The sequence below is a fragment of the Gastrolobium bilobum genome, unplaced genomic scaffold, assembly GCF_033153095.1.
Source record: "Gastrolobium bilobum isolate Gb01-03AN ecotype WA unplaced genomic scaffold, APGP_CSIRO_Gbil_v1 utg26293, whole genome shotgun sequence".
Lineage (NCBI taxonomy): Eukaryota > Viridiplantae > Streptophyta > Magnoliopsida > Fabales > Fabaceae > Gastrolobium > Gastrolobium bilobum.
The window spans coordinates 389,401-410,800 of record NW_026897991.1 but is presented as its reverse complement, the minus strand read 5'-3'; the positions used below and the strand labels follow the sequence as shown (position 1 = coordinate 410,800).

Genomic DNA, 21,400 nt, shown 5'->3' with positions numbered 1-21,400 from the left:
GGCCAAAGGTAGCTGTAGATAGAGAGCTGCAACTAGGGATGGTAAACGAGCCAGGGGCCTTTGGCTCGGCTCGTAAAGGCTTGAGCTCGTTTAATCAAAGCTCGTGTTGGAACCAGGCTTGGACTTGTATAAAAGCTCGTTTAATAAAAAGGCCTCAGGCTCTAATTCAGAAGCTCGGCCTTAGAGCCTCCCAGGCTAGCTTAGTATATAAATATTTATTTATACTTTTTATACTACTTGTAATAACTCTCTCTCATCAATTTATTTCACCCCATTTTATTGGTTTAACAGACTTTTTGAATGATTTTGTTCTATATTATGCTATTTGGATATATATTGAATTTATGTATATTTATGGAATTACTAGTGTTGTTCTATATTATCCTTCATCCTCCTTCACACAAACAAACCCACAAAAACTCATTGGTTCCACTGTGCACTGCTCGTTTGTGTCAATTTATTTTTTATTTTATTTATTTTAATTTTATTTTTGTTGGCACTTTTTTTATAACGGGCTAAGATAATATAACCTGTTATCTACCTTCTCTCACTTTAATTTTTTTTATTTATTGTAGACTTTGTAAATTATTGCTGTAAATTGGAAGCTAAGGTTTCTATTTGGAAATTGATTTTTTGTGGAATTCTGTTCTCTTATTTTTATTCTTTAACGTGCTAACAGGCTAAGACAGGCTTCACACAGGCTTTTATTTTTTGTAAATAAACCAGGCCACAGGCCAATATTATATTCGTAACAGGTAACAGGCTAAGGCTAGTCAGACACGTTTAAATACAGGCTTGGCCCGTTAAGATCAAAGCTCGGCTCGGCTCGGCTCGGCCCGTTAACACCCCTAGCTGCAACAATCAGTAATATCTCCAAGAACAAAAGGCCCAAAGAAGCAGCTTCCAAGGAGACACAACCTGCCAATAAAGTCTCACGGAATAAGAAAAATAGAGCAACTAAAACTATAGATGCACAATCCACCTTTGATAAGGACATGTTCTTATCCATAGATTGTCAAGAGAGGTATCAAACTTGGTTTCTACCCAGATTCCTCATCAATGAGAGAAAAATTGACCTTAATCAGCCAGAACAGTCACCAATATTAGAAGTGATTAAAAAAAGGAAGTGGGAGCAACTAGTTACCTTTCCATCTGTCAGATATAGCTCTATTTTAAAAGAATTTTATTCTAATGCCAACAAGGAAGAGGTAGCTAAGAGAAGGATGTCTTGGGTAAGAGGAGTTTTAGTCTGTTTTGATGCAAGCACCATAGAGAGCTTATTGGGAACTAGCTACAATCCTAATCAGGAATGTTCCTTTCAGAAGCTTTTCAAGTACTTTGAACCTTTAAACAAATCCAAGACATTGTATAGTAATAACATTTCTGCAGCAGCAAACACTGTAAGATTAAGTGTTACAATCCCACATTCCAATTGGAGCTTCAAGTCAAGTAAACCTTCTATTATGATAAGTTGAACAGAGCCGACCTGAATGCAGTTGCACGTTTTTGGCATCAATTCATTAATAGCAACATCTTTCCTTCCACCAATCACACTGATGTCAACATTGAGCGAGCAACACTGATATGTGTACTCCTTAGTCAAAACAATCTCAATATTGCTGATATCCTCTCTGATTGGATTCTCCAGAACTTCACTAATGCAAGGCCATAAGGGAAATTGAGTCACAGTTCACTCATTCTGCAACTTTGCATACAAGCAGGTGTTAGGCTCACACAAACAGATATACAAGATGATGAGTTAGAAAATGAACTTGGGTGGGAAAATTTCTTATCTTGTATAAAAAAATCAGAGGAACTGACACGTTTGAAAGATCCCTTACATCAGCCACCAGCACATTCAGTTGATATTCCCTCCACTTCACAGGGACAATCTGCTACTCCATTTCTAACAGATTCACCAATTATTTTGGATTTGTAGAGACAGATACAGTATAATACAAGGTTACTTGAGGCTGTGTGTGAAAAATTAAGCATTGACTTTACTGGATGGGGACCAGAACCACCAATTGTACCAAATGCAACAGTGGCAGCCGATCATACAACATCAGAGGACATTTCAGATGATGATTAGCTGAACCATGACTGAGCACCTACTTGTTTCACCACCATCTCTTTTCCATCTCTTTTGTTTTTACTTCTTTTCTAGACTTTTAGTTTCTTTTATTTCATTTGGTACTATATTGAGATATAACTCACATTTTGGTACTTCTTGTTGATATTATCATGTTATTATGTTTTGATCTATGTGTGTATTTTGAATACGCAGAATTGCTTCACATCTAGTTTAGAGTTATTGCTGAGGACAACAAGATTCTAAATCTGGGAATTGGTATTAGTTGTATAGCATGCTTTGCCTGAGGAATAGACACACTTAACAGGAATGCAATGATAATTCAGGGGAGATATCTCAATCTTTTTGATTATTTTTTTAGTTTTCTTTTATTATTCTACTAGTCTCTGAATGATATCTCTGAATTAGCATGTGCTAAATTGATTAATAAACCTGAATAGACTTTAGGAAGCACAAGTAACACTGTGATGGTTCACCATGAAATTTTCTATCATGACATTGCATTGAACTTCATCTAGGAGAATATGACTGCTCGTTTGAATGATTTTCCTTTTGATGACTTTTGGATAATATTCTGATTGAAAAATATGAATAGTATTCTAGCTTGGTACCACAACATGTGAGGTTTGAGCCTAAACAGTATAATTTTTTTTGAAAGACCTCATTGTAGTAGTACTCTAGAACTTGCTCTGTTTCTCTCTTAATGCATGCATATATTGAGATGATAAAGGCACTTTATTCTGTATAACCACTGGCAAAAATAGACCACTTAAAAATTTTGCTTCCATTAGCCCTTTGAGCCTGAGACTTATTTTTCTTTTATTTACCTATACTGTTATTTAACCTCTGTCCTTAATTATCCCACCTTTGAATGAGATAGAAAGACTTATCAAATATTCAGGTGAAGTTATTAGGAATAATGTTAAGTGATAAGAAGAGGGGAAGAATACTCAAAGTAAGGAAGAAAATATTAAATAAAGCTGCAGTAGTTATATTTGTTAAAAAAATAGAAAAATAGAAAAAGAAAAAGAAATATTTTTGTTAAGTGATGAAAAAGACAGCGATTAAGAAAATAAAAGGTGTCGGAAAAAAGAAAATTAGGCCATAGAAAAAAGTAGTGAAAAGAAAAACGTGAATTGAATAAATTTACATTGGATTATTGTGCTTCAATCTCATACTAAAAATTTAGCTACTTCCCAAATATTCCTACCCCCATACCAGGGTCACATTATAACCCTGAAAAGACCTTTTGATCACTATATGCATGTTGTCTGTGTTTCTCACTGTTAGGAACTTGAATATAGGATCAAGCCTATAAAAGTGCTATTACATTGGCGGATTGAATGATTTCACCCCAAACACTTGAGTGAGAAGAGTTTTATTTATCCTAGTGAGGGGTACTCAAGTTAAATTTTATTCCTATTGAAAACTGAAATTATTGTTTGAAGTTCTTAACACTGGAAATCATTCATGCTTAGCATAATATTCTTCTGAGCAATTGCACCTAATTATTTATTTAATGCAATGTTATGCTTGAATTTCATGTGTTTCCTCTTACAAAGTTTCTTTACTTATTCATATTGTTTTATTCTTGTTTATTGTTGAGGACAACAATGTCCAAATCTGGGAATTGTTTGATAAGTCCTTAATTCACTATGTATTAAGGACCAAATTGAGCAATTAATTAATCTAAATTCAGACAAAACACATGAAAATTATAATTTATTTATTGAATTATTTTCAGGAATACTTTTATGAAATTATTGTGTTTTGTAGGGATTTTTTGTTATTAAAGAATATTAAGATTGAAGAGAAAAAGAACAGCCAAAAAGCAATGTGCAGCGTAATTTTAAGTTGGCGTAAATTGTGCCAACTTCTCTCACATCATGGCGCAAGTTGTGCCAAGCATCTGAACTTTCTGTAAAGTGGTGCAAATTGCACCAATCTCTCTATAATTGTGGCACAAATTGCGCCAAGATTTCCAGCGTTACTCGATATCTTCAAATCGTTTTAAAGATTTAAATTAAAGATTTGATTGAAGATTTCTTTGGAGATTTGAATATGTCTTTCAAGTTGAGATTATGTTGAAAGAAATCACACCAAATCTGATAAAGGATTTTTAAAAAAGGAAATAAAAGATGTTCTTCTTTTGTTATAAAAAGGGAACTCGAAGGCTGGAAAAATTATTCGATTAGAGAGATTGAAGCGTGAAGCAAAGACCAAGTAAGGTGCGCACAGAGACTAGGATTCAGAGGCTAGAGGCGTTTAAGAACTTAAGGAGGATCGAAGCGGAAACGTGGAGATTCATCATTCTTCATCCAGGAATTTAATTTAATTTTCTTTTCATATTTTGTTAAAGTTAGACATGAATATGTCTGGCTAATTTTCTTAGTAGTTAGGGATATGGATCCAACGTGAATTCTTTTGTGGTTTAAATTGTTTCTTTAATAAATTGTCTCAAGTTGTTTGTGTTTACCTCAGAATTATTTTTATGCATTCTTGTATGACTTGATCACTCATATAGGGATTTGAAGGTTATAAGGTTCACAATAGACATATTGGAATTTTAATCCTGACAGGGGTAAATACCAGTTCTTGCATGATCTAGACATAGCCTTGTAGGAATTGCAAACTTTCATAATTCATCGTGCTTAATGCTTAATCTGAAAAGAGTTTCTAAGATATTAGGATTCTAATTGAGTTAAAGGGTTAAATAACTAAGACATTAGGGATTTAACCAATTAGTAATTAGAAGATGAATTGTTTGAAACAATTGGGATAAATTATTATTGAAATTAATTTAAACTACTCAAAGGGGATCGGAGGTGAAGTATACCCTAACTGCATTTTTATTCTTAATTTTAAAACTCAATTTTTATTTCAAATTAGCTTTTTAATTAACTTCTTCTACTATCATCTTTATTTAATTTTTAATTAAATATTGGTTACCAGCGAAATTAATTTTGAATTGTCTAACTTAGATAAAAATGACAAAACTATTGCTTGAATTTAGTCCTCGTGGGAACGATACTTTTACTTAATCACTTTATTACTTGTATGACCGGTATACTTGCCGTGTTCGCAACACCTCGCTGAACGAAAAAATAGACAACTACTAGAAGTGGTTCGTGCCTCCCTTTTTGGTATGAATTTGCCTAAAACCTATTAGGGAGAAGCTTTTGTTTCTGCTTCCTACCTCATCAACTGTACTTCATCCAACGCCCTTCACTTTAAAACTCCACAACAGACACTGGAATGTTATTTCTCCATTCCTCACATTCCCAACCTTGATCCTCGTGTTTTTGGGTGCACTGTGTATGTCCATATCCTCAAGGTATTACGAAATAAATTGGATCCTTGTGCTAAAAAATGTGTATTTGTGGGTTACTCTGATGTACAAAAAGGTTACAGGTGTTATGATCCCATTCTCCACAAAATGCATGTCACCATGGACGTGTCTTTTCGAGAATTGGAATCAAATTATTCAGGGGGAGATTATGTTACTTCTTCTCAGGGGGAGATACCTACTACTGGAGAAGAAATGTCCACATATTTTGGCTCAATAATCAAACTCAAATTGTTTCTCCTCCTCTTCACTGTCCTACAACTCTTCAACATACTCCTGAACCGGATATTACCCCTCCCACGAATGATTTTGCTATACGTCTAACACCTATAACTAAGGCATCGTCCCTGGATGTTCCTGAATCTATACCTGAGGTAAACACTAATCATACTCCTATTTCTTCAAATGGACCTTCTATTACTATCATAGATGGTCTCATCTTACCTGTTAGAGTGTCACAAAGACCAAATAAAGGTGTACCAAAATAACTATATGAACCAGATCCAAACTAAAAGGTCAAATACCCTATCGGTAACTACATGACCAATCATTGGTTGTCAGAATCATATATTGCATCTATTAATCAATTGTCTAGTATATTTGTTCCTAACAATGTGCAAGATGCCTTGGATTATCCAAATTGGAAGGAAGCCATGAATGTAGAAATGAAGGCCTTACAAAAAACTCAATGTAGGACATGTTCCTTTACCAACCATGAAGAAACCAATTGGATGCAAATGGGTGTTTACTGTGAAGCTTAAAGCAGATGGCAGCCTTGACAGATATAAAGCCAGATTAGTTGCTAAGGGATATGCATAAAAATACGGGGTTGATTACCAAGATACATTTGCACCAGTAGCAAAACTGAACACAATTCGTATTCTGATTTCTATAGCAGCTAACAGGGACTGGCCACTCAAGCAATTTGATGTGAAAATGCATTTTTAGAATGTAGACTTAGAAGAAGAAGTATATATGAAAATTTCACCAGGCGCCAAACATGCCAACTTGAAGGGAAATAAAGTGTGTAGATTAAAAAAAAAGCACTATACGACCTCAAGCAATCACCTAGAGCTTGGTTTGGTAGGTTCTCTCTAGTCATGAAGAAGTTTGGATAAAAACAAAGTAATGCAGACCGCACCCTATTCACAAAACACAATGGAGGAAAGATAACAGTGTTAATAGTGTATGTTGATGATATGATTTTGATTGGCGATGATTTATTTGAAATGGAGTTATTGGAAAAATATTTAGCAAATAAGTTTGAAATGAAAGATCTAGGATCATTAAAATATTTTCTTGGAATTAAAATTGCTAGATCGAATCAAGGGATTTTTTGTCACAAAAAAGTACATCTTAGATCTACTTGCAGAAACAGGAATGACAGCATATAAACCAGTAGAAACACCAATCGAAATGAATCATGTAGTGGGCTTATATTCTGATCAAGTACAGACTGATGTTGGCAGATATCAAAGGCTAGTAGGGATGCTAATTTATTTATCACATACTAGGCCAGACATTGCTTATGCAGTTAGTGTTGTGAGCAAATTTATGCACGACCCAAGTGAGGATCACATGGCTGCTATGAATTGAATATTGAGGTAATTAAAAGAGTGTCTAGGGAAAGGTCTGCTTTTCTCAGGAAACAATAGTCCCGGAATTAAAGGCTACACAGATTCAGATTGGGCTAGAGATAAAACTACCAGACAGTCAACTTCGGGATATTTTACTTTTGTTGAAGGCAATCTAGTTACTTGGAAGAGTAAGAAACGAAAAGTTGTGGCTAGATCAAGTGCAGAAGCAGAGTTTAGAGGAATGGCACATGGAGTGTGTGGATTGTTGTGGATTAAGAGCATCCTACAAGACTTAGGAATCTGCTACAATCAGCCTATAGAGTTACATTGTGATAATAAAGCTGCTATTGAAATTGCCCATAATCCAATTCAACATGATAGAACCAAGCATGTAGAAGTGGATAGGCACTTTATCAAGGAAAAACTAGATCAAAAAATTATTCAATTTCCTTACATCAAATCTGAATATCAGTTAGCCAACATCTTGACAAAGGTTGTATCAGGAAAAGTGTTTGAAGAAGTAATTAGCAAGTTGGGAATATGATTGATATCTATGCACCAATTTGAAGGGGAGAGTTGAAATGAGAAAATATTTGTTGAGCTGTACAATTGTTGAAATTTTAATTATTGATTACACAGTTACATAATCATAGGAGATTTGAATTAAATAGATTAATTTTCTTATTTGCAGTTGATTGGCATAATCATAGGAGATTTGTATTAAATAGAAATAGTAACAAGTTATTTCATTTCCTTATTCATCGTTGATTGATAGCTAATTTGTAATGGACCTAGAGTCCTCATCAGTAGAGGAAGAATAAATATGCAGAAATATTTATAAGATGGCACCATTATTTTGACAAATCTAAAAGCTTAAGCTGTTGGATGAGCCTATGTAAATAGTTTTTTATTTCTCTAACACGTCCCCTCACACGAGAGCTCATTAGACTTGAAGGGTGGATGATGGATCAGTCTACTTCTGCTAAGAAACTCTACTATCTTTAATTAGTTTTATTAATAGAATGAAGACGATGAGAATCGAACTCATGATCTCTAAGTTACGTTGGCTATAATATTATATAAAGAATCTTTTTAACCCAAAAATTTAAGTTATTAAATGAGACTATCAGTTTTTTTTTTTTTGGTAGCATTATGTTTCCCTAGTTGGCACGTATAAATATAAAGTTTGGGAATAATGAAGCATAAAGTTAACTCAGCCATGCTAGAACTTAGTCAACTCAAAGCACACAGTTTACATTTCTCCTATATGACATTCCGCTGAAGTAAGTTGGCTTGAGATATAACCAATATATTAGGCCATATAAGTCTATAATATTGACTTCAAGGCAACATGAAAGATATTCATTAAAGTTATTGAATATAAGGCAAAGCTTTGTACTTTACATTCATTTAAAAGTTAAATAGGTATTTACTTTGTTGTTGGCTAAAACACTCAAATAATTTTAGTTGGATTTACACATTAAATAAAAATTATTATCCAAAATGTATTGTTGGGTGATCTTAGATAAACCCTAAACATTTGTATTTAGTTGTAGACAGCTGTGTATTTGTAATTAATTATTAAAAAAAGTAATATTTAATTTTTTTTTGCCATTATGTGTGCGTGTAAAGATTAAGAATTTTCTTTTTGTTTGAATTGACAAATTTTTAATGACACTGAAATCACTCAAATGAATTCTTGTTAAACAACTTACAAATAAAAAAAGTTTGATGTGTTATGTCATTTATTTATCAGAAAAATATTTATGCAGTTACTGCGATAAGTTATCTGCATTTATTCTCAAAATGACGTCGTTTTGGGATTGCAATATTAAAAAAATTATAATTATAAAGACTATAATAACCCTAAAATAAATTAAAATTACAAAAATATCATAATCTTCGCCCCAAAACGACGTCGTATTAGGCTTACTGCAGATAAGTTATCTACAGTAACTGCAGAAAAAATGAACCATTTATTTATTTACTTTTCAACATTATTTTTTTCTTCTCTAATCATAATTGGTTATTAAACATTTGTAATTTTGATATAAAAGCCTTCATATCAAATAAAATTGCAAATGTTTTAATACTATTGTTGCTAAAAATAATGGTTTAAATACTAAAATTTATTACTATATAATAATCAATGGGTTCTAAGTTCTAACCCCGTCAGAAATCTCATGTATCACAGCCTAAAATTTCATTTGAAGTACATGTGCAATCATTAGAAATCTCAAGACGTCATATGATTTAATTATCAATTAGAATTAAAATTATAAAAATGTCAATTTCACAAAAAAATATAACTTAATTACAACTTTAACTCACTCTGAAAAGACACATATATGAAAAACTATTTCGTGATTCATTACAAGATTGAATTTCTCGAATTTAATAATTGGTTATAGCCAGCAAAACAAAAACATAAAATATTGGATCATTTGTTTCAATTGTCAATTAATTAGTAATTCATTATTTTCATGTAAACATAAACAACCATAAAATTGGCTGTTTGACTTTTATTCATAGTACTCGACACCAGAATTACAACAAGAAAACATTAACATGAAAGCAACAACAGAAACCATGAATAGGTAAGTGAACAAAATAAAAATGTAAGTGGTCGAGTTGATAACATGCACGAGGAGATAATTTTATAGGTATCAGGAGATCATGGTGACGTGTACAACAAAGATGGAGAACTGTAGAATCAAGAATAAAAGGTGGTGAAGGTTATGAAAGAAATGGTAAATTGTTTAAACATAGAGGATAATTGAGAACAAGAGCGTTAAGGGAAGAAATCATTGACGAATTACAAACATATTTTTATGCCGAAAAGCATATAACATAGTTGGGATGGTGGAGACTGCGAAGGAGGAGGAGGGGAATAGGTTAAGTAGGGAGGAGGAGGTGGGGAATGAGTTGAGGAAGGGGGAGGAGGTGAGGAGCTTCTTGTATACGGAGGCGGAGGGGAATGCCCCGTGGGAGAATTTGGCGATTTATTTATGTAAGGTGGAGCAGAATACGAAGGAGGTGTATTTGAAGAATAAGGTAGAGATGTTTTTGGAGTATTTGCATATGGAGATAAAGGTGAAGGTGACAACGGACGTTGTATTGCAGGAGATGGGGACATTAGTGGTGGATTTGGACGCATAGGTGCTATGGTTGACGAAGGAGGTGATGGCTTGGTAGGGTATTGAGGGGACAATGTAGGAGTACTATGTGGAGGAGATGATTTTGGAGAATTTGCATATGGAGATAAAGGTGAAGGTGACAATGGAGGTTGTATTGCAGGAGATGGGGGCATTAATGGTGGATTTGGACGCATAGGTGCTATGGTTGATGACGGAGGTGATGGCTTGGTAGGGTATTGAGGGGACAATGTAGGAGTACTATGCGGAGGAGATGTTTTTGGATTATTTGCATATGGAGATAAAGGTGAAGGTGACAACGGAGGTTGTATTGCAGGAGATGGGGGCATTAGTGGTGGATTTGGACGCATAGGTGCTATGGTTGATGAAGGAGGTGATGGCTTGGTAGGGTATTGAGGGGACAATGTAGGAGTATTATGCGGAGGAGATGTTTTTGGAGTATTTGCATATGGAGATAAAGGTGAAGGTGACAACGGAGGTTGTATTGCAGGAGATGGGGGCATTAGTGGTGGATTTGGACGCATAGGTGCTATGGTTGATGAAGGAGGTGGTGGCCTTGTAGGGTATTGAGGGGACAATGTAGGAGTACTATGTGGAGGAGATGTTTTTGGAGTATTTGCATATGGAGATAATGGTGAAGGTGACAAGGGAGATTGTATTGCAGGAGATGGGGGCATTAGTGGTGGATTTGGACGCATAGGTGCTATAGTTGATGAAGGAGGTGATGGCTTGGTAGGGTATTGAGGGGACAATGTAGGAGTATTATGTGGAGGAGATGTCTTTGGAGTATTTGCATATGGAGATAAAGGTGAAGGTGCCAATGGAGGTTGTATTGCAGGAGATGGGGGCATTAGTGGTGGATTTGGACGCATAGGTGCTATGGTTGATGAAGGAGGTGATGGCTTGGTAGGGTATTGAGGGGACAATGTAGGAGTATTATGTGGAGGAGATGTTTTTGGAGTATTTGCATATGGAGATAAAGGTGAAAGTGACAACGGAGGTTGTATTGCAGGAGATGGGGGCATTAGCGGTGGATTTGGACGCATAGGTGCTATGGTTGATGAAGGAGGTGGTGGCCTTGTAGGGTATTGAGGGGACAATGTAGGAGTACTATGTGGAGGAGATGTTTTTGGAGTATTTGCATATGGAGATAAAGGTGAAGGTGACAATGGAAGTTGTATTGCAGAAGATGGGGGCATTAGTGGTGGATTTGGACGCATAGGTGCGATAGTTGATGAAGGAGGTGATGGCTTGGTAGGGTATTGAGGGGACAATGTAGGAGTACTATGTGGAGGAGATGTCTTTGGAGTATTTGCATATGGAGATAAAGGTGAAGGTGCCAATGGAGGTTGTATTGCAGGAGATGGGGGCATTATTGGTGGATTTGGACGCATAGGTGCTATGGTTGATGAAGGAGGTGATGGCTTGGTAGGGTATTGAGGGGACAATGTAGGAGTATTATGTGGAGGAGATGTCTTTGGAGTATTTGCATATGGAGATAAAGGTGAAGGTGACAATGGACGTTGTATTGCAGGAGATGGGGGCATTAGTGGTGGATTTGGACGCATAGGTGCTATGGTTGATGAAGGAGGTGATGGCTTGGTAGGGTATTGAGGGGACAATGTAGGAGTATTATGTGGAGGAGATATTTTTGGATTATTTGCATATGGAGATAAAGATGAAGGTGACAACGGAGGTTGTATTGCAAGAGATGGGGGCATTAGTGGTGGATTTGGACGCATAGGTGCTATGGTTGATGAAGGAGGTGATGGCTTGGTAGGGTATTGAGGGGACAATGTAGGAGTATTATATGGAGGAGATGATTTTGGAGTATTTGCATATGGAGATAAAGATGAAGGTGCCAATGGAGGTTGTATTGCAGGAGATGGAGGCATTAGCGGTGGATTTGGACGCGTAGGTGCTATGGTTGATGAAGGAGGTGATGGCTTGGTAGGGTATTGAGGGGACAATGTAGGGGTATTATGTGGAGGAGATATTTTTGGAGTATTTGTATATGGAGATAAAGGTGAAGGTGACAACGGAGGTTGTATTGCAGGAGATGGGGGCATTAGCGGTGGATTTGGACGCATAGGTGCTATGGTTGATGAAGGAGGTGGTGGCCTTGTAGGGTATTGAGGGGACAATGTAGGAGTACTATGTGGAGGAGATGTTTTTGGAGTATTTGCATATGGAGATAAAGGTGAAGGTGACAATGGAGGTTGTATTGCAGGAGATGGGGGCATTTCTTGTGGATTTGGACGCATAGGTGCTATGGTTGGTGATGGTTTGAAAGGGTAATGAGGCAATGGTGTTGGAGTATTAGGTGGAGAATAATATGGAGGTGGTGTTTTTGGAGTATTTGCATATGAAGATAAAGGTGAAGGTGGTATAAAAGAGAGGGGTGGTGGAGGTTGGGGGTTTTGTGAATGAGGTGGCGGAGGTGGTGGTGAATGAAAAGTAGGAGGTAGATGTGGCGGAGATGGTGGTGAATGAGGTTGTGGAGGTGGTGGGGATTTGTCTATAATAGGTGGCCTATGAGTAGGAGGAGGTGGTGGTGAGACATTATCATTTTGCCATGGTTTCCGTCCATCATCATCTGCTGGATTATTAGCAGCCCCAATCACAAACAAGCAAAATGCTATTGCCAAAAAGAACTGAAACCTAATTTCGAACACTTTAGACTCTCTCATCGTAATGATTATTGGGAAAGCTAAGTTTTGCTGAATACCAAAACTGCTAAGGAAACCATTTATATAAGTGTGCATTTATAGCAAGTTACATGAATTTTAAATATTTAATATAAGAGAATGTTATATTTACAAACTTTTTTTTTTATAAACTTTTTCTTTTACAAACTATGTTCTGTAATAGGGGTAGTACACTATGTACTGAAATATACTACCCCTAGGACCTAGTGTAGTTTATAAGAGTTTGTAAACAAAAAAAAATTAAATATAACTTTTTCCTTTAATATAATTTATAAAATGAAATTTTTACTTTCGAAATCCTTGTGATCACCTGTCAATATCATAGTAATTAGTTTCCTAGGAAATAAATTATATTAATAAGTTAATTCTTATATGCTTTTTCCTTCCACCGGCTGCATGGATTAATTAAATTTAATCCAATATAATTAAAAATAAATAATCAAATAAAACTATGACATAATTAACTGGGAAGTCAATAAAAAAACATTAAAGAAAATTATAAGACAGGCTACATTAAAATAAATATATAATTATTCGGCTAAATATGTGCAAGAATAATTTGTGTCCTAAACATATAGGTTAACGATAAATATGGTATAGTGTTTTCTTTTATCCTCATTCATTTAAGCAAATACATTAACCATATATGGACTCAATGCAATGATTAGTTAAAATCAATTAGAATTAAAAAAATAAACTCAATCAATTAAAATCAAAAAATCAAATAAAAATTCAACATAAAACAATGATCAAATCAATTAAATGAAATCAAATAAAATTCTAAGACAATCCTACTTTAAAATAAAAATATACTTGTGGGAAAATTTGAAAAATTTATTTATGCCCAAAATATATAATTTTGGTTATTGTCTTTTCATCTTTTCCGTTTTGTTTTAAACAAATAATTGAACCCATGCAATGGTTAATTGAAAAATCAACAAATCATTTAAAATTTAAAAATTAAGTTTTACAAAAAAAAAATTAAAATGAAATACTTTTTCAAAGAATGTAATAAAATTGCAACACACAATCCATGATTGAGGTCAAGCAAATAAAATCAAAGGAAATTGTACGATATTCTATATTAAAATAAATATATAATTATTTGTGAAAATAACAAGCGCAAAAATATTTATGCACAGAATATATAATTCAGCCATATTTTTGTTGATTCAATGTTTTCTAATTTTGATTAATGAAATTCATAGTACATGAAAAGATCAGTTGGATATCATTATAATTAATAAGTTGAAGATATTTAGTAATTACCTATTATATAATTAAAGTTTATTTTTCTAAAATTATTTATAAAAGATATAAAACCAAAATTATTTAATTTTATTATAAATTATTTTCATTATTTCGTTAATAACTATTGAATGTTTGACTATAACCTTTTGATTTTCAAAGTGTTCATGATGATGTGCTTTTGGTTTATACAGTCAAGCCTGCTTTCAATTGAACAAGGAAGATGACTGCATTCAGAGTTAGATGAGGTTTGCCGTAGTATGTAAAATGGAACCCAAATGGAATGATATAGGTGTCCTCACCAAAAAAAAAAAGAGAGAGAGAGAGAGAATGATATAGGTATAAAACACTTTAAATATCTTCTTTTAATATTATTGATATTGAGTGAATTTATTTTCATATACATTTTCGATCAAAATTTTTAAGGTTTCTAGCTATAAGTGTTGTTTTATAATTTAGATTTTTTTTCTTTTGTTATTTAGGTCAATGTTGTGTTATGCAGTTGAGGGAGTTCAGTGCTAAGTAATAATTCAGCACAATAAGAAGGATATGTATTATGTTTATGTCTCTATCAAAAGCTGTATATTAAGGATAAGGATAAGTTATAAATTGAATTACATAAACAACTTCTGTTTTTTTTTTTTTTTGATGAAAATAAACAACTTCTGTTTTTTTTTCTTATATGTTAGTTGCTTAGTTGTTTATTAATTTTGTATTTATGTAGCTATATATAATGGTCTCTATGTGAATAAAAATACCTTCCTTTTCTTTTTGAGTTAACTCAATTCAATTATCTTTTTGAGACAAATTAGCTCTCCCGGTATCTACACAAGTTTCGACTCTTTAAACTTTTATGTGATATTCTATAGAATTTCCGATGATGTAAGACATTGAAAAAAAAATCATATATCCTTCCATTTATATAATTCTCACTTAGCTTATTTCTAACAAATATGATATATATATTTTTGGTTGAATTTCCAACATCTTACTCGAAATTGACTACTGAATTTAAGCTTCATATATTAATCTTCATATAATAAATAGTATAAAGGAAAATACCTTTTTAATTTAAATTTTTATATTTTTAAATATTCTCTGGAAAATATTTATTACGCTGTAATTATAGTAAATAGTTCATAAATAAGTTTAGATTTAGTCTAATTGTTTTTTATATTTATGATTCAATGATATTAGATTATAGTTTTTGATATTTATTATATATTATTGTTAGAGATGACATTCTAAAAACAAATAATGTTAATATTTTATAATTTTTACACACACGGACACTACGTGTGTATATGAAACTAAATTTTGATATAAAAACATTTTATATTTATTATAATTATTTAATAAGCATATACATTACTTATATAACAATCGCGTGTATCGTTAAAAGTTATTAATTCAATTAGTTTACAAATAGCTGTGTAGCACCGATACGGACACGTGACACGATATGACACGACACTCCGACACGTTAATTCTAAAAAATATTATATTTCGACACGTTAGGACACGTTTTGATATTAAATAATATTTTTAATTATGTAGTATGTATTATATTTAATATTCAATAACTTAACAAAAAAATGAATCTAAACTTATAATATTCATAAATTTTGCAAAGAAACACAAGATATCCCAAATATTTATATTAAACTTAATAAAATGGTAATCGTAATCTAACAAATCTAATAATTGGAACTCAAAACTCAACGCAACTTAACCTTTGAACCTTTTTTTGAATTTCTATAACACGTGTTGGAGTGTCGGGGAGTGTCGGAATGTCCGAGAGTGTCGGAAAGTGTCGGACACGACACGTCAGGGTTTTTGAAGTGTCGGTGTTTCATAGATAAAAAGTTAGATTTTTTCGAGTTAGACTAATAATTTAAAAAAATACTATTTGCTTTTCTTAGAATATGTTTCCTAACAATAAAGTATGGTGATAATATTTGGTAATACGGACCATACAAGGAGGAATAGAGTAGGCATTGTTAGGCATAAAAATTGGATACACCATACTTACACGGATCATACAAATCAAGAAAATAGATTTGGCTCTTTTTTTCTCTTTTTTCTTTTTTTGTTGACAAATAGCTTTGGCTCTTTAATTGTCACTGAATCAACAAGTGTATAAATCTCTTTCCCCAAGCGGCGGGGTTTCTCAAACCAAAAAGAATAGGTTGAGATATACAATATAGTGGGGATTATGTACCATATTACTTTCAATATTATAACACAATTTAAATTTTGTCAACTTTGACCTATCTCAGACAGTTTTGAATGTAGGGGTAACTGCCAAATCACAGAAAAACTAGTGCCCACATTTCTAATAAGTCTATATAATTTATTTGAAATCGTTATTTTTAACACTTAGAAAAAAAATAAAAATTCAATTAATATTTATTGTTCTTCATAAGTATTACCAATCAACAATAGCTACAAAGAAGGTATAATTTACCTCTACTAATTTATCTTTTTAGTTCCACCAAAGATAAATTTTCTATTTCCGAAATAAGGGATTCAATTCTTGGAGCATGTTACTGCATAATTAGGATTTATGTATGTGATCGTATAACATCCACACATTATATACTCATCCACCGCTAAATGACGCCCTTGGGGTTTGAGATATTTTAAGAGTACACAAAAGCAGCGGACTCAGGAAATTTTATTTATGTTTGCACACTTAGAACGAGGGTTCGCGCCCCCGAATTTATTTTTTAAAGATCATGATCATGATCCAATTTTTACTTCTACTTCAAAAGTAAAACTTTGGTGAATCAACCAAAGTTTTAAGGAAATAATCGATAATGATAATTAAAAATAAATAAACACCACAAAAGACATTTGTAAAATATAGTATAATTGTAGGAGTTAATCGATCAAAAACTCACCTTTGTCGATGTCTATTTGATCCAAAGTTGGCCACTTTTGTTTCACAAGAAAACGTAAAAAATTCCGTGCAATTCTCTTTCACTTGACGAAGATTGAATTTCAAGAATCGTTAGATGTCTATTAAGATTTTGAGCTAATAAGGTTTATATTTAAAAAAAAAAAAAAAAAAAAAAGAGACAAAGCAATGGCTAGGGTTTAAGCTTTAAGCTTTTAATTGTAGGGGTTGGTTGGGTTGGGCCTATCTTTACCTTTTTCCTTTCAATCTTTCTATTTCTTTTTTTTCTTTTTCTTTTTTACTTCTAAAATCCTAAATCACCCACCCCATGTGAAAAAAAAAAATCTCCAATTTTGTGTCTGCAAGTGCACACAAGTGAAACAATCGGGGTCCGCCATTGCACAAAAGAGTAAAACAATTGATAAAATTAAATTTAAACATATTACACGAGATGATATTAACTCATTATGATAAAATTAAATTTAACCATCTAACACCCCGCCAACATCGGTGTATTAACTCATTATGATATTAAGTGCAGTAAAATAATAGGAATCATAGATAAAATTTGTCTTATTTTGTTACCTATACTTAGAAACTTCAACAATTACTCTCATATAGAAATTTGGATTAACTTTTTTCTTTCTTAAACATGGCATTTTGTTCTACCAATTATATTCCTACTCAAAGTAATTCATACACTCATTCAATTACTTCACCTTAATAAGACTTAAGGCTTTACAAAACCATAAGAAATGGTTAATCATGATGGGAGTCTAAATTATGGGGAAGAGATTTATCTAACTTTCCTAGGTCTCATACCCTTAAAACATCAATTAATAACTCAATAGAGTCCATAAGTCCTTCCACTGAAGAAAAATCAAAAGAATCAGACTTTATCGTCATACTAAGTACTGAATAGCCCTTTTTTGTTTTTAAAACTAGTATTACATCATTTTTCCAATAATTCTAATATTTTACTATGTTAAATTAGACATCTCAAGCTTTCCAACAAGGTATAGCATGATTCATTTGGTTGAGTATAACCCGAGTTATGCAACTCACAAGGCAGCTGTCCTATATTGGTTTCTGCAATCAAGTTAGCATGTGAAACGGAGTTATTGGGAATTCATGGATGCTCTAAAATGTATAGATTTTTTATATGTTGCAATGGACTCTCTAAGCTTTCTAATTCTATATTATTTGCATCAATTGGATTCTCATCTCAAGTTATGCATGTTGCAAGCCAACTGATTTAAAATGGATTTTCGAAAATAAAGCAGCAACTTCAAAATAGAACTGAGATTAATCCACTTATCCAAAGTCCTAAGATTTTGTGTAGTTGTAGGTCTTTTAGTTAGCTTTACATAGGTTTAAGTCTAACTCAATTTGAAGTTCCCTAACTCAAAATATGGCCGAAAACTTAATGAATACTTCATTGTCGCAAACAAGTAATTGATTACCATAAGCAAGTAATCAATTACTTGCTCAAGTAATTGATTACTCTATGGAAGTAATCAAATACTTTTTGGAAGTAATCGAATACTTGATTGATAGTAACCAAAAATATCTTCTTTTGCTGCATAATGAGTTCTTGGAACACCTCAAAGGCTCAAGCGGTCACCTAATTAGCCATTCCTCAGGCCAAATACATAAATTTAGCTATCCAAAAGATTATAATACTTTATCCATTCATGGATACAACAAATAAGGCTTCAAGCCAACAATTAACATCTAATACATTTCTATACATGGATTCAAATGTAAAATGTCATAAGTCTCATATACATCATATTGAACACTTGAATTACATAACGTGATACACAAACTCAATGAAATTACATATGCCATAGTTACAAGTTTTTAATCAACGAATATCAAATCTTATACAAAATACATATGGCTATACAAGAGTCCTCCAAAATACATATCAATAGCATCATTAAGATGCTCCTACGGACTAGGCATGATCATTGCCCCTATTGTCACTAGCTCCTCCTCTTGAGGTCTTAAAACATATCCCCAAAAGGGGTGAGATAAAAATCTCAATAAGTTAATGTTAGTATATAGGTGTCCTAGAGACAATCTATTTTATCAGATGAACACCTTTTTCTATTTAGTATTTCATGATTAATAAATTTGAGCAAACTTTATCTTTATCATATTTATGTCTCGCCAATATTTCATTGTAAATATACATTTAAAGATAAAGACCCTAGGAATATAACAGGTGTACACTCGAGGATCTATGATAGGGATCATGATCATGAGGACTCGATGACACTGAATGTCTATTACCTAAAATATGTTCCTGGTCTTGAATCACCAAGAAAGGGTATTGATGATCTCGATAAGACTAGTACGACATCATCTACTTGTATAGAGATACAAGGTAGGGACCTCATAGAATGCAGGCATGGTGATGCCTTAGCTGATGTCGTGGGTGGATCTGTTGGAGAACAGATAACACTGAACTGACCCCCTAGAGACTCCACAAGGATTCATTATGGAGAGTATCATTGGATTTGTAAAGTCTCTGAACGTTTGGTAGAGCGGATGTCATCGAATACTATGTCCTAGAGTTATACTTTGACTCTCTATTCGCCTGAAAATGGGGAGAACAGTGTACTCTTGGGTATAACTCGAATACATGAGTATAGATGGACATGCCGGAAGGACTCACAATCCCCTATAAGGGATTAGTCGTTCACAAAGACCGGTAGGGCTGAGATGACTTCTAGTTGACTCGAGAATCTATGCATAGTAAGAGATCACGAAGAGTCATGATCTGTCTTAGAGTCAATAGAAGAAGATTCCTAGTTCCTGTGAAATATTATATTTAGTCAATAAAGAAAGATGATACTCTATCCTTGCTCTCGACTAAATGTGACCGACGATGTGAGGGATAATGCTGGCACAGTATCCAAATAAGAAAGGTAGATCACTTGATCAACTCAATTAGTTCTGGGGCTACAGAGCATTGCTAGTGTATCATGTAGTCATTAAATGGATTGGGCCTTTTTAAAGGAGTTTAACTGGTTCAAGTTTATTTATGTCAGTAACTAATTGGGCTTAATGGGTCACACACAAAGGTTATTCCTTATTGCAAGTTATAGCAAGTTTGGACCAATAATAAGTTATTGGACTTTGTCAAGACTATAAGTCAAGTTGGGTTGGAGTAGAAACTCCAAGCCCACTTGATCTATGCGCCCTTTTGGGGCATTAGTGGTGAAAGAGTTTTCTCCACTAATGGACCCAAATATGATGGTAGGCCAAAGAGGCCTTGGGGCATGAATCCTAGTAAGTCAAAGAGTTGACTTGACCAAAATAAAATTTGGGCAAATTCGAAATTTGAAATTTGAATTTGAAATTTGAAATTTGAAATTGGATTTCGAATTCGAATTACGAACTGGGATAAGATGGAATTTATATTTGAGTTTAAATTTCAAATTGGAATTTGAAATTTGAATCTGAATTTTAAAATTCTATGAGGTTAGGTTGTTGAGGATAATTTAAAATTATTTAAAAGAATTATCCAATAGAGATTGGGTGGAGATTCTCTCAACTTCTTTTTCATTTGAATTTAGAATTCAAATGAATACTGTTGCAACAAAATTTCTGAGGGAAGAAGATGAAGAGGGGCGCCTATGTGGAGAGAGAAATCTTGACTGGATTCTGTATCAAATTTCGTGGAACAAATGGATATGATCCATACTTGAATTTTGAATTCAAGTCATGAAGCTTCCAAAGGCTCCCAACAGTCTGGTCAGTTGTTAAGTGAGAGGATCAAGCAAAGAAAGATCCTCTCACCATTCAAATTTGCGCCTAACTAAATGGGGGGCTAATGCAGTTGATCAGAAAATTAGAAAAACCTGATGCTCCCTCTCTCCTCTAAGGGTTCTAGGAAAAGTTCCAACTTTTCTTCTTCTCTCTCTTTTTGCACCATCACCTAGCCTCAAGACACCATTACAGTCTTGAGAAAGATAATCCAAGCACTTGGTAGTCTCTTCCTTGCATGCGCCTAGCCAGCCACAAGGATAAGGAGGGATCAAGGAGAAAGAGTTCTCGCTAGTAAGAAGGAGATAATTGTGTGGATCATCGTTGGAGGACGTCATCCTTTTGTGCCTACAAGTGAAAAAGGTAATTCTGAAACCCCATATTGTTTCAACGTAAAGCATTCATACATGGGGTGTATAGATGGTCTATGCTTCCGCTGCGAAAATTTTTGTTTTTCCACCCATGTATGCGCTCTATAGTATGACTATGGTGCAGTTTTCGAACCTTCAGTTAAAGGTCCTTAGAGGATCACTTCACCCTTAAGTTCACTTTCCTACATGAAGGGTTAGATTACATGGCATAAAATACAACATATAGC

At 33.6% G+C, this 21,400-nt stretch overlaps 1 protein-coding gene across 1 annotated transcript; it reads right to left on the bottom strand.

Annotated features, from left to right (window-relative positions):
- Positions 1-1,318: 1,318 nt before the first annotated feature.
- LOC133311995 (proline-rich extensin-like protein EPR1) lies at positions 1,319-12,860 on the bottom strand. The gene is made up of 2 exons (XM_061513134.1): positions 9,979-12,860; positions 1,319-1,655 (listed from the first exon to the last, which is right to left on the bottom strand). Exons 1-2 carry the CDS (start codon positions 12,858-12,860, stop codon positions 1,319-1,321), a joined length of 3,219 nt encoding a protein of 1,072 aa, XP_061369118.1.
- Positions 12,861-21,400: the final 8,540 nt, after the last annotated feature.